This window comes from Gopherus flavomarginatus, chromosome 21 (genome assembly GCF_025201925.1).
Source record: "Gopherus flavomarginatus isolate rGopFla2 chromosome 21, rGopFla2.mat.asm, whole genome shotgun sequence".
In the NCBI taxonomy this organism is placed as follows: Eukaryota; Metazoa; Chordata; order Testudines; family Testudinidae; genus Gopherus; species Gopherus flavomarginatus.
The window spans coordinates 17,166,750-17,179,529 of NC_066637.1; the positions used below are offsets into that span (position 1 = coordinate 17,166,750).

At 43.6% G+C, this 12,780-nt stretch overlaps 1 protein-coding gene across 5 annotated transcripts in view; it reads left to right on the top strand.

Annotated features, from left to right (window-relative positions):
* The window catches only part of ATP13A2 (ATPase cation transporting 13A2), a 74,054-nt gene that overhangs the window by 47,323 nt on the left and 13,951 nt on the right, over nt 1–12,780 (top strand). For all 5 annotated transcript variants that reach the window (XM_050931317.1, XM_050931316.1, XM_050931320.1 and 2 more), the window contains one exon: nt 10–216. In XM_050931317.1, coding sequence (XP_050787274.1) covers nt 10–216 — 207 coding nt within the window. The remainder of the gene's footprint in view (nt 1–9; nt 217–12,780) is intronic.

Consider the following 12,780-nt stretch of genomic DNA (forward strand, 5'->3'; position numbering starts at 1 on the left):
TGGCTGCAGACAGGGACCCTCACAGAGGAAGGCCTGGATGTCTGGGGTGTCGTTCCCGTGGAGAATAACTGCTTCCTGCCCATCACCCATGAGCCCCGCTGCTTGGCCGATGGCCCCTTGCTGTACTCGCTGGCCACCTGCCATGGTGTCTCTCTGCTGAGGGAGCAACCGATAGGAGACCCCATGGACCTCAAGATGATGGAATCCACCGGCTGGGTAAGAGGGAGAGGAGTCAGGCTGTGAGCCAAAAGGCTTTGGGCTGATTTTGGCGGTGTAGGGGGAAGTTTGGAAGCTTCCAGGGGAGTGTGTGTTGGCTTGCGTGTTTGGGTGGTTTGCTGAAGGGGTGAGATACCGGCTGGCTTTCTGTATCCCTCCGAGCTCTAGGGCCCTCTCCCCACCCCACCCGACTTCACAGGCTCTGCATTGCAGCCTTCATCCCTCTAGCCAAAAGAGACCAGAGGATCCACCTTGAGGAGCCCATTCGTGCTGCAGAGAGGCTGCCGTCGAGGTAGGGACTGAGAGGGATAGCCGCTCCTTGACTCTACTGGGGAATGTTCAAGAGACCAAATAACAGCTCAGCCAGATCTGTTGTCTAAAGACAAAGCAATACGGTACAGAAAAGAAAGAAAGCTTCTTCCCAGGAAGCGAATTCTCGCGGTGTATTCAGTTCAGCTGACACAGGAGATGTGCTCCCCTTAAACTTGCCACCATAGCATGGCTGTTTACAGGTTACACAGCGCCGGTCAAGTCACTTCAAGTTTAACTAACCAGCTGGTGCCAGCTTTGTCTTTGGTGCTTCCCTGTGCCTTCCCAGCTCTTGTTTTGAATTAGTGGGGCTAGAAGATATTTTATGAGTGCTTTAATGAGTATCAGGGTTGGAAGGGACCTCAGGAGGTATCTAGTCCAACCCCCCTGCTCAAAGCAGGACCAATTCCCAACTAAATCATCCCAGCCAGGGCTTTGTCGAGCCTGACCTTAAAAACCTCTAAGGAAGGAGATTCCACCACCTCCCTAGGGAACCCATTCCAGTACTTCACCACCCTCCTAGTGAAATAGTGTTTCCTAATATCCCACCTAAACCTCCCCCACTGCAACTTGAGACCATTACTCCTTGTTCTGTCATCTGGTACCACTGGGAACAGCCGAGCTCCATCCTCTTTGGAACCCCCCTTCAGGTAGTTGAAAACAGCTATCAAATCCCCCCTCATTCTTCTCTTCTGCAGACTAAACAATCCCAGTTCCCTCAGCCTCTCCCCATAAGTCATGTGCTCCAGCCCCCTAATCATTTTTGTTGCCCTCCGCTGGACTCTTTCCAATTTTTCCACATCCTTTCTGTAGCGTGGGGCCCAAAACTGGATACAGTACTCCAGATGAGGCCTCGCCAATGTCCTTCCTACATCTTACATGATTCCTTGTGCCACGTTGTTCCTTTCTTCCAGATATTACATTTTGGTCCATGACATTCTTCCGTGTAACTCTTGACCATTTCTGTATATGCCCGTACCAAGTGATAAGCTATACGTGTCCCAGGGCACGATGTACGCCTTATGTGAGCAAGAATCAGCATAATGCAACTTAACGTGATCATCCAACACATACGTATCTCATGTTAATACATTGCAAATAATACCGAGTCATGTGACGTGTGTATAACCCGTATGCGCTGGCTAACTATTACTTGGCAGTGTAATAATTGTATCAGGGTTACACCTTAATCAAATTAATATATGAGGCAAAGATAAGAGCTTTCATGGCAGATTTATACTGTTTTAGCAAACTGCGTAAGCAGCAATATTAGTACAATTAAAACAAATGTACTTTGTAATAGACATAAAACCTTCAACGCAACTTCTGCCCAAGTGCGGGAAAGTATTCCCTCCAGATCTCCAGCATGGATAAGGTTATCCAAGTTTGGGCTGCTTTAAGAATGCCACTGCTCATCTGAAACAAGCGGAGCATCTTTTTGTTCGAATAAAGTTTTAAAATGTAAAGTTAGGGGATCCATATATGCACTAAAAATGGGCACGTATATATTTTGTACTTCATCCTAGTGCTGGGACTTGCTTTGAATTGTGTATTTATTCTGAAAAACTGGGCTAGGCATTAGTATTGCATGGCACTGTACCGACCTAAAACAGAGATGTGGAGTAGTGACATCACAAGTGAGGTCTCCCATAACATGCATTTCTTATAATTAGTCACTATCCAGTGCTGCCTATTCATATTATAGGTTACCCTCATTGCCGGTGATTGCCTCTTAGCCGCTACTATCTCATGCCATGTGAAGCTTGCTAGCTTTGCTTTCTCATGATACTAATCCAGGCCTGCATGGACACACACGGAAGATGCAATGTCAAAAAAAATACTACATGTGTATTGATATCCCTTAACAGAAAAACAATGATTTCTCCCCCACCCCTCCAGATTTGCACTGAAACATGTAGCTGAGGTACTTTTATAGATGCCCCTTTTTGGGTAACCTCCTGGATGCACAGTAGCCAACTTATCAAATGTTTCAGTGTCAGTATCTAGTATTTGTAACAATACCATAAAAGAAATATACATAGAACCAGACACCGAGCAGTATGGTTTTAGGATGTATTAGGATACGATGTCACTGACCCCAAAGTACAAATTGTGCTAAAGAGAATTTGTTTGCACAACGTAGCGCATTGCCAATTTACAGTAGTTTTTGTTCTACACAGAGAGCAGTACCACCTCGCTAATTGCTTATAATTAATAAGTAGGGCCCTACCCAATTCATGGCCATGAAAAACGCATCATAGACAGCGAAATCTGTCCTTTTGTGTGCTTTTACCCTATACTATGTCAATTTCACGGGGGAGACCAGGCTTTCTTAAACTAGGGGCCCTGACTCAAAAGGGAGTTGCAGGAGGGTCGCAAGATTATTTTAGGGGGGGGTCGCAGTATTGCCACCCTTACTTTTGTGCTGACTTCAGAGCTGGGTGGCAGAGAGCGACGGCTGTTGGCCAGGTGCACAGGTCTGAAGGCAGCACCCTGCCAGCATCAGCAGCACAGAAGTAAGGGTAACAATACTGCAACCCCTCATACAATAACCTTGTGACACACACACACACACACACACCTTTTTTTGAGTCAGGACTTCTACAGTTACAGCACTGTGACATTTCAGATTTAAATAGTTGAAATCATCAAATCTATGATTTTTTTTTTTTAAATCCTATGGCCATGAAATTGATCAAAATGGACTGTGAATTTAGGCAGATTAGGCAGTTTTTCCTTTGGAATGTTATGGTAAGTAATGCATAACTCCCATAAGCAGCTTTTTTTTTTTAACCTACACAATTTTTCCTTATTATCTTATTATGTTTTGTGACTAATTCATACATTTTTTTTTCTTGTTTGGTTAAAGCAGCTTAGCAATGTTATGCATATTATACACCACATACCCTTTTTTAAGTAGCTAGGCCCTCAGTGTCACAAATGATCAGTTTAGAGACTGTTTCAGCTGTCTGATGTTCAAAATAGTGACTTTTTTTATTTTCTACAGCAGCCCTGTTCCAAATAGACATTTTAGATCCAAATAATCCTGAAATACAATCCATAATTCTGTCTAATTTTTGGATTCGTCTATTTGAAAAATACCAGACTGTAGAACAGTCTTTCACCCAGCTATTGAGTCTTATGCATGATCTTGATAAGATGCTATTGTACTGATTAACAAAGACTTACACAACAATGATACATTTGCTTTTAAACAAAAAACAAATGTAGCTGTGTTCTAATGAGAGAGAATCAAAACCACAGATCTATGCATAAACTCACTGTGCTTAGTAATATACAGTTTAAATAACACTTAGACCTGCCCAGACTAGTGGTCTCTCTAATGCTTCTATAGTCGATTGCTTACACAATGATCCATAAATGGTAAGTTAAAGTGTAGTTGGCCAATCTGTAATTTATAAAGCACTTGTTATCTTTTCTATTTCTTCTAATGCCTGGGGGTTTCTTCACTGGTCACTGATATATTCCTATCTCTGGTTTGTGGGATGCACCTTTCAACAGCTTAAGTTGGCTAACGTGATAAATTTCTCCACATCTCTTTTGTTTCCAGTAACCCAAATTTATACACAGATGAGCTCAGTTTATTTCCCGTGTAATAGGGACCAAGTTATGCTTTGGTTCAGCATATGACAGAAGCTGGTTTTTTATTCTTTATTTTTTTTATTCCTTTGTTATATATAATTTATTTGTGCTTCCTTAACGTGGGCATTGCTAGTTTTCCATAATAAATATAGTACTTGACAGCTAAGTCCGATGCTCATAATCTTCTGTGAGAAGATGGATTGCTCTTTCTCCTGCCCCAGGCACTCTGTTTTAAGAGAGTTAGCGATAGACTTTTTACCCAAGCTTTTGCGAGTTAATTTGGTGGTTGTAGCAATTCAACTTTAGGTAAATATTTGAAAGCACAAAGGTTAATAGCCAACACTTTTGTTATGATAGCACAGAAGCAAATAGTGTAAAAACAAAAGCAAAACGAAGTTTAAATGCAGATTTATTCAAACACGTTGAGGGTAAATAAACTTTTGACATTTGCTGATGCTTGAGAGACACAGATAGAAACCTGTTGCAATTTATTTGATTAGCTGTCATGTTTTGCAGTATAACCAGACATAATGTCTATTGTTCTATTTTAAAAAAAAATTGCTATGACATAGCTATAACTGTATTTCAATACTAATAAAGGCACAAACAAGTTTATAAAGCCTTTAAAAAGTGATGGTTTTAGTAATACTTTTGCATCAGTATTGAGGTTCTCCCCTTCAGTTTTTTTTTTCCTTGAACAAAAAAGTTTTTTGATTAATAATAAAAAAAGAAATCTTTGTTTGCAATTGAATTACTTAATGGGGCAGAAATATATGTACATACGTTAGTCACTGTGGCCTTTTTGGGTTTTGCAAAAACATTGAATTGCTATTCTGAGAAGATGGTTATAACCCAACCACAATGTCAAAATAGTGCGGCACCACTAATATATATTTGATAATGAGTGCAAAACTGATTTTTTTTTAATTTTTTTTTTGCAACAAACAACATAAAAACAAAGTCATATGGCATACACTATGCATAACATATAGGACAAACTTACCATTAAAGACGAGTGGTACCAAAATTGTATTTATACCTATACAAGATACGTGATTAAGAGCTTAACGTTATTAAGGCAATGCATTTTAGAAAACAAACATTCACAGAACTGACATGTAATGTGGCAGGTTATTTGTTTTGTTACCTTTTTATTTAAAATGTGTAATAAGAATTGATAAAAAATCCCTATGACATTATTTGCGTACTTCCTTGTATTAGTTTAATTAACTTAAGGCTTTTTACATTACTTTTACCTTAAGAACACTATTGTATAGAAATAAGAAAAAGCCCATGTATCATATATTAGTGGCTAGGATTAGAAGAAAAATTAGCATTTTTGTTTCTTGGTGTCAAAGTTAGAATCAGGACTCACAATTTGTCAGACCACTCTGTTTTATTAACGCAGCGCTCTGCCAATAACACCAATGTGAGTGGCCATGCAAGACCCAAACAGTCTTAGGGTATGTCTACATCTACAATTTTGCAGCGCTGGTTGTTACAGCTGTATTAGTACAGCTGTATAGGGCCAGCGCTGCAGAGTGGTCACACTTACAGCAACCAGCGCTGCAAGTGGTGTTAGATGTGGCCACACTGCAGTGCTGTTGGGCGGCTTCAAGGGGGGTTCGGGGAACGCGAGAGCAAACCGCAGGGAAGGAGACCTGCTTGCTCGGGGGTTCGGGGAACGCGAGAGCAAACCACAGGGAAGGAGACCTGCTTGCACGGGGGTTCGGGGAACGCGAGAGCAAACCGGGGAAGGAGACCTGCTTCCCCGCGGTTTGCTCTCGCGTTCCCCGAACCCCCCTGCAAACCGCAGGGAAGGAGACCTGCTTGCACGGGGGTTCGGGGAACGCGAGAGCAAACCAGGGAAGGAGACCTGCTTGCACGGGGGTTCGGGGAACGCGAGAGCAAACCGCGGGGAAGCAGGTCTCCGGAACGCGAGAGCAAACTGGGGAAGGAGACCTGCTTGATTACCAGAAAGGCTTCCTCAGGTATGCTGGGATACCTGCTTATTCCACGGAGGTCAAGAAAAGGGCTGGTAAGTGTCTACACTTGATTACCAGCGCTGGATCACCAGCGCTGGATCCTCTACACCCGAGACAAAACGGGAGTACCGCCAGCGCTGCAAACAGGGAGTTGCAGCGCTGGTGATGCCCTGCAGATGTGTACACCTCCTAAGTTGCAGCGCTGTAACCCCCTCACCAGCGCTGCAACTTTGTGATGTAGACAAGCCCTTATTTATACAGATAAAAGAGCGGGATTTAGACAAAGGGACAAAGAAAGCAAAACAGTAAAATTCACCTGGGGCACAGCATGCATATCCTACTTCCTTACTAACTCTTATCGATCTAAGGCTAATACTTCACCAATTGCCCTTAAATGGTGCAATTGTTCTATGTTAATGTCTGTATTCCTGACACCTGGATTGCAGCATTCCAACAATTTTGCTTAAAGGTACAGACAGCATTTCTTTAATCCTTTCTGTTTTCACAATATAATTCATTCTACTTTCACATTGGCAACCATATCTTCAAGAAAGTTAAGAGTTTCTTTAGTTGTTGCATTCCTGAAGGGTTCAAATCATTCTTACAGGACTTAATTAAAGTGAAGCTTTTATTTGAAGTATTTTGATTATTTCTTTGTTGATGTTTTTCAGTTCCCTCGTCTCTTTGTGCAATGGGCGTTTTTCCATAATAATTATAACCCTTAAAACAAGGGAGTAAGACAGAAGCGGAGGAAGCAGTAAAGGAAGGGAGGGAAACATAAGCCAGTGGAGATTAATTAACTTTGTGAGGGCATTTTAAAGTACAGGCCACAGCAGCGAGTGTAGCAAACAGAGCCGAGCGAGTAGTACAAGAGAAGAAAAGAAAGAGGGAGGGTTTGGACAGAGAAAGGGCGTAAAGGAAAAATTTGACCCAAATGTAAAAACGTTAGCGACAGAAGGCTATGCCGTTAGCTGTGTAGCCAATGACTTCAGTTTATCACTCATTTATTGTGTGATGTTAGGATTAACTAACATGTCATGTCATATATAATCATTATATGCAAAATAGATTTACATTCTACTCATTGTAGAAGTATGAGATTGATTAGTAATTAGAGGGGAGCAGTATGCATTAGGTATCGAAGTAAGGAGGGCTGAAATGCAGGACCTACAGGCTTAGTCCTGTAAAATGCCAGCTTAGCCATACTAAGCCATAGGCGTAAGAAATGCTTGACATAAGTAAGTGACCAAAGAATGACCTGATGCCACAGGATTATGGGGAAAGATGTGCCAATCTGTGGTACTGCAAAAAATTAACATTGAGTAATTTTTTGCTTAAAAGATACCCAGTGTTGACAAGGCCAGTTCAGTCAGGGTGGATTATTAACAAGAATTTTTGTTACAAATTTGGGGACGCATCAGTTGGAAGTAGGGTGACCAGATGTCCTGATTTTATGGGGACTGTCCCGATTTTTGGATATTTTTCTTATATAGGCTTCTTTTACCCCCCACCCTCTGTCCCGATTTTTCACACTTGCTGTCTGGTCACCCTAGTTGGAAGTAACAGAGGAGGAGAAGGACCTCGGAGTATTGGTTGATCACAGGATGACCACGAGCTGCCAATGTGATATGGCCATGAAAAAAGCTAATGCGGTCTTGGGATGCATCAGGCAAGGTATTTCCAGTAGAGATAAGGAGGTGTTAGTACCGTTATACAAGGCACTAGTGAGACCTCATCTGGAATATTGTGTGCAGTTCTAGTCTCCCATGTTTAAGAAGGATGAATTCAAACTGAAACAGGTACAGAGAAAGGGCTGCTAGGATGATCCGGGGAATGGAAAACCTGTCTTATGAAAGGAGACTCAAAGAGCTTGGCTTGTTTAGCCTAACCAAAAGAAGGTTGAGGGGGGATATGATTGCTCTCTATAACTATATCAGAGGGATAAATACCAGGGAGGGAGAGGAATTATTTAAGTTTAGTACCAATGTGGACCCAAGAGCAAATGGATATAAACTGGACATTAGGAAATTTAGATTTCAAATTAGATGATTTTTAACCATTAGAGGAGTGAAATTCTGGAACAGCCTTCCAAGGGAAGTAGTGAGAGCAAAAGACATATCTGGCTTTAAGACTAAGCTTGATAAGTTTATGGAGAGGATGGGATGATGGAATAGACTAAATTTGGTCAATAAATTGATCTTTGATTATTAGTGGTAAATATTCCCACTGGCCTGTGATGGGATGTTAGATGGGGTGGGATCTCAGTTACTGCAGATAATTCTTTCCTAGATGCTGGCTGGTGAGTCCTGCCCACATGCTCAGGGTTTAACTGATTGCCATATTTGGGTTCGGGAAGGAAGTTTCCTCCAGGGCAGATTGGAAGAGGCCCTGACGGTTTTTCGCCTTCCTCTGCAGCGTGGGGCATGGGTCACTTGCTGGAGGATTCTCTGCACCTTGAGGTCTTTAAACCATGATTTGAGGACTTCAAAAACTCAGACATAGGTTAAAGGTTTGTTACAGGAGTGGGTGGGTGAGATTCTGTAGCCTGCCTTGTGCAGGAGGTCAGATTAGATGATCATAATGGTCCCCTCTGACCTTAGTCTATGAGTCTATAGTCCAATCCCAATAATTGATAAGGAGGCGTCAATACCAAGAGAGGGAAAGTTGCTTTTGTAGTGAGCCAGCCACTCCCAGCCCCTATTCAGTCCCAAATTAATGGTGTTGAATTTGCAAATGAATTGTAGTTCTGCAGTTTCTCTTTGAAGTCTGATTTTTGAAATTTTTTTTTTGTTGAAGGATGGCTACTTTTAAATCTGTTATTGAATGTCCAGGGAGATTGACGTGTTCTCCTACTAGCTTTTGTATGGTAGCATTCCTGAGGTCTGATTTGTGTCCATTTATTCTTTTACGTAGGGTGCAGCATGTGTGTAAATGCTAATGAGGTGTAGTTAGAATCACGTTATAAAAAGAGGGTGCCCAAATTGGGTAAAATGAGTTCCCAGCAGGAACCATCCCTCTACTGAGGCTCATTGGGCAGGGCAACCATCAGAGTTTGAGTATCATTAAGGATGTGAGTACTGTATAAGTACATTTGTAGTTTGTGCATTGGTCTTTATAGGATTTCTATATGCTTGGGTAATTATAAACTTAATTGTAACTTTAGTCTGTTTTATCAATTTTATAAGACCTTGTACTTGTGATTGTCAGTGTGTTGGTCACTATCCTTGATTGTTTGTGTTCCTAGAGACTCTAAATCTGAAGCAAGTAGCAGAGGTGACTTTCACTTTTCTGAGCTGGAAACTGTAGTGACCAGCGCCGAACCCACGGTGGCGTCATACCACATTACTACATTCACTTTAAATCAAATAAAAAGTTACAGCTCAGAGAAGGGAGTGGGGTTTGGTGGGTTAGAGCAGAGGGGCTGGGAGCCAGGACTCCTGGGTTTTATCCCCGCTCTGGGAGGAGATCGAGCACTGCTACTGTCCCTGCACAAGCTGAATTTGTTTCCCAAGTCCCTGTTGCTTGTATCTGCACTTCCTGCTGCAGTGAACTGTTTCTAGGCCAGTTAATACATGTTTTAAAGCTGGCAAAGACAGGTTAAAAAGCCTAACTTCTGTCCCTCCTGTTGGCCGTACCTTACCTGAAAATCTCCTGGTCTTCCCTTCATTCTTGTAAACTATAAGCAAGGTACAACTCCATCACAGTGGCTGATATTGTCCGTTTGCTGTTTTTATCTCCCACTTTGATCTTGTTCTAGCTTTAACCCTCCTTTTAGTCCTTGGACTTGTTTCCTCATTTGTTTAACTTTCATTTCACAGAGAGAATCCTGGGGTTGTGACCCGCGTGGGTGAACCAGCCCCATAATTAGTCGCATGTTTTCATACAAAAGATTTTGAGAGCTCTTTTATGATGGTTTTCGTCCATCGTTACTGCTAATTCTTGGATTTGGGCATTTTGCTGTTTTAACGTTTTGCTGTATCTGGGCATCCGGCCCAGAAAAAGATTCCTTTGTAATTAGTCTTTATATATTCTTAAAGTATGGCTTTATGCCCAGGAAAATAGTTGGCTTTTATTAGTTTAACTGATTATTTAAGGTGTTTTGCCAATGTAACACTTCCCTTCCCCCCCAAACCAGGCTAGCCTGCTGCCCGTGTAGTTAGGACCGCTAGCCCCCAAAATCCAACCACTATGAAGTTACTATCCTGAATCCAAATGACCCATTGCCTTATACTTAGCTAATGGCTCCTGCATGGCTCGCCAACTATTCACTGAAAGGTGTAGCCAACTGATTGGCTACACTTGTGGTTCAATATTAGTAACGTTCAAGAGACCCAATAAATCTGGCTGGACTTGGTTATTGTCTAAAGACAGAGTAAAATGGTACAGGAAAGAAAGAGTTAATACATCACCAGTCCTTCCCAGGAAGTGAATTCTCGCAGCGTGTTCAGTTCACCTTGCTCAGAAGATGTGCTTCCCAAATGTCCCTTTAAACCAGGGCTGCCCAGAGGTGGGGGCAAAGGGGCCAATTGTCCCCGGGCCCCGCAGAGGCCCCCCACAAGAGTTTTTTGGGGCCCCTGGAGCGGGGTCCTTCACTCGCTCCAGGGGACCCAGGAGCTTCTTCCACTCCAGGTCCTCGGTGGCAGAGGGTCCTTCTGCACCGGGACCCACCTCCGAAGTGCCCCAAAGACCTGTGGCAGGGGGTCCGTCCACCCCAGGACCCACTGCTGAAGTTCCCCAAAGACCCACGGCGGGAGGTCCTTCCACCCTGGGACCCGCCTCCGAAGTGCTGGGTCTTCAGCGACAGTTCGGCGGTGGGGGGGGTCCTTCTGCTCTGGGACCCGCTGCCGAAGTGCCCTGAAGTCCCGCCGCAGGGGGTTCCTTCCGCCCCAGGACCTGCCACCGAAGTGCCAGGCCCCCGCCGCCGAAGTGCCATGTCTTCAGCAGCAATTCGGCAGCAGGCACCCCCCGCCGCCGAAGACCCCAGGCCCCCTGAATCCTCTCGGCAGCCCTGCCTTAAACTAGCCATCATTTGTAGCATGGGTGTTTACACAACGCTGTTCACATCACTTCAACTTCATGTTGAACTAGCCAGCTGGTACCAGCTTTGTTTGGTGCCTCCCTGTATCTTCCCCTCTCTCGTTTTGAATAATAAATGCCAGTCATTACGGGACTTAACGCTACTCCCTAAAGCGTTCCTACGTCTTACACTAGTTCCTTGCACCGCATTGTACTTTGGTTCCAGATATTGCACATTAGTACGTAACGCTCGTCCATCTAACTCTTAACAGTTTCTATATTTGCCTATGCCAAGTGCTAAGCTGAACTCGTCCCGGGGCATTGTGGGATATAGGCCTTAGCACAGGTGAGCAGGAATAAGCATGATTCAGTTTAATATGATTACCCAACACAGACGCAATATTAATACCATGAGCATAATAGCTATTAATGTGATTGTGTGTGTGTGTAATCTGTATGCATTGGCTAACAGAGGGCTCCAGGGCATTTCCCCCCACCCCACTCCACACACGGTGCTTTTGCTCTGAGTGCAGGACTCTGGCACTCAACCCCAGGCCTCCTTTGTAGCAAAGCAAGAGGTCCCTGGATGGCCTCGCTCTCCATGTTTGTTTGCTGCCTGCATCATCCAGGAGCTGTTCAGGGCACCGCTGGCCTGAACAGAGAGATGGAGACCTTGGGGCGAAGAAGCGTGTGCCATCTGCTTAGTTTGTAGCTCGAAGCGCTTTGCCGCTCATGAATTGTCTGTACATTGAATGGTCTGGAGGGTGTCCAGCCCATGTGACTTCACTCAGGGAGGCATGAATGTTGATCGTGGGGGTTGTAGTATCTAGAATAGCTCCAGAACCAATAACTCTGATGAAAGTCTTGTGTCTCACACAGCAACAATTTGAGCCAGGGGATGCCCGCAGTTGGGAAAGTGGAAAAAAAGGCACTTAAATTGCAGCACTGTATTTTTCCAACAACACATTTGATCTACTAGAAGTGTCTCCTGCAGTACATTGTGAGTTCAATCCTTGAGGGGGCCATTTGGGGATTGGTCCTGCTTTGAGCAGGGGGTTGGGCTAGATGATCTCCTGAGGTCCTTTCCAACCCTAATATTAATAATAATAATTAATAATAAATATGGAGCAGAGGGCGCTGTAAAATGCTATGCAAGTATTGTACTTCAGGGAGGCCATAGCAAACCCTGCAGAGGATTATTTATCTACACTGGCTTCAGTAACGCCACACAGACTAGTAGGTTAAAAAACTCTAGTTATTTTGGCTACAGTTTAGGGAAAGATTCCAAAGATTCACGGGGCCCCAAGTCCAGCCCCTGGAGAGGTGGTCAGAACAGTTCCTGGAAATATTCAAAGAGATGTTAGCTAAGACACAGTCTGTCCCCGCTTGCCTGCCTCATGGATCAAGTGTGAATGAATGAATGAATGAAAGGCATTCCGCTGCCGGCAGGAGCTGTGCAGAGGCGACTCCTGCAGCTAGGGAGAGCTGGATTTTTTTTCTTCTTTTTTAAACATCATATCAGTAGATCTAAAATGTCAACATGTTTTCGAGTTACTTTCTCCTCCATCCAGCACCGTCCCGGCTCCTGTGTCTGTGCATTAAAGCCATGGGAGCTCTAGCTCCGTCAGCAATGCTAAGGGTATGTCTACAC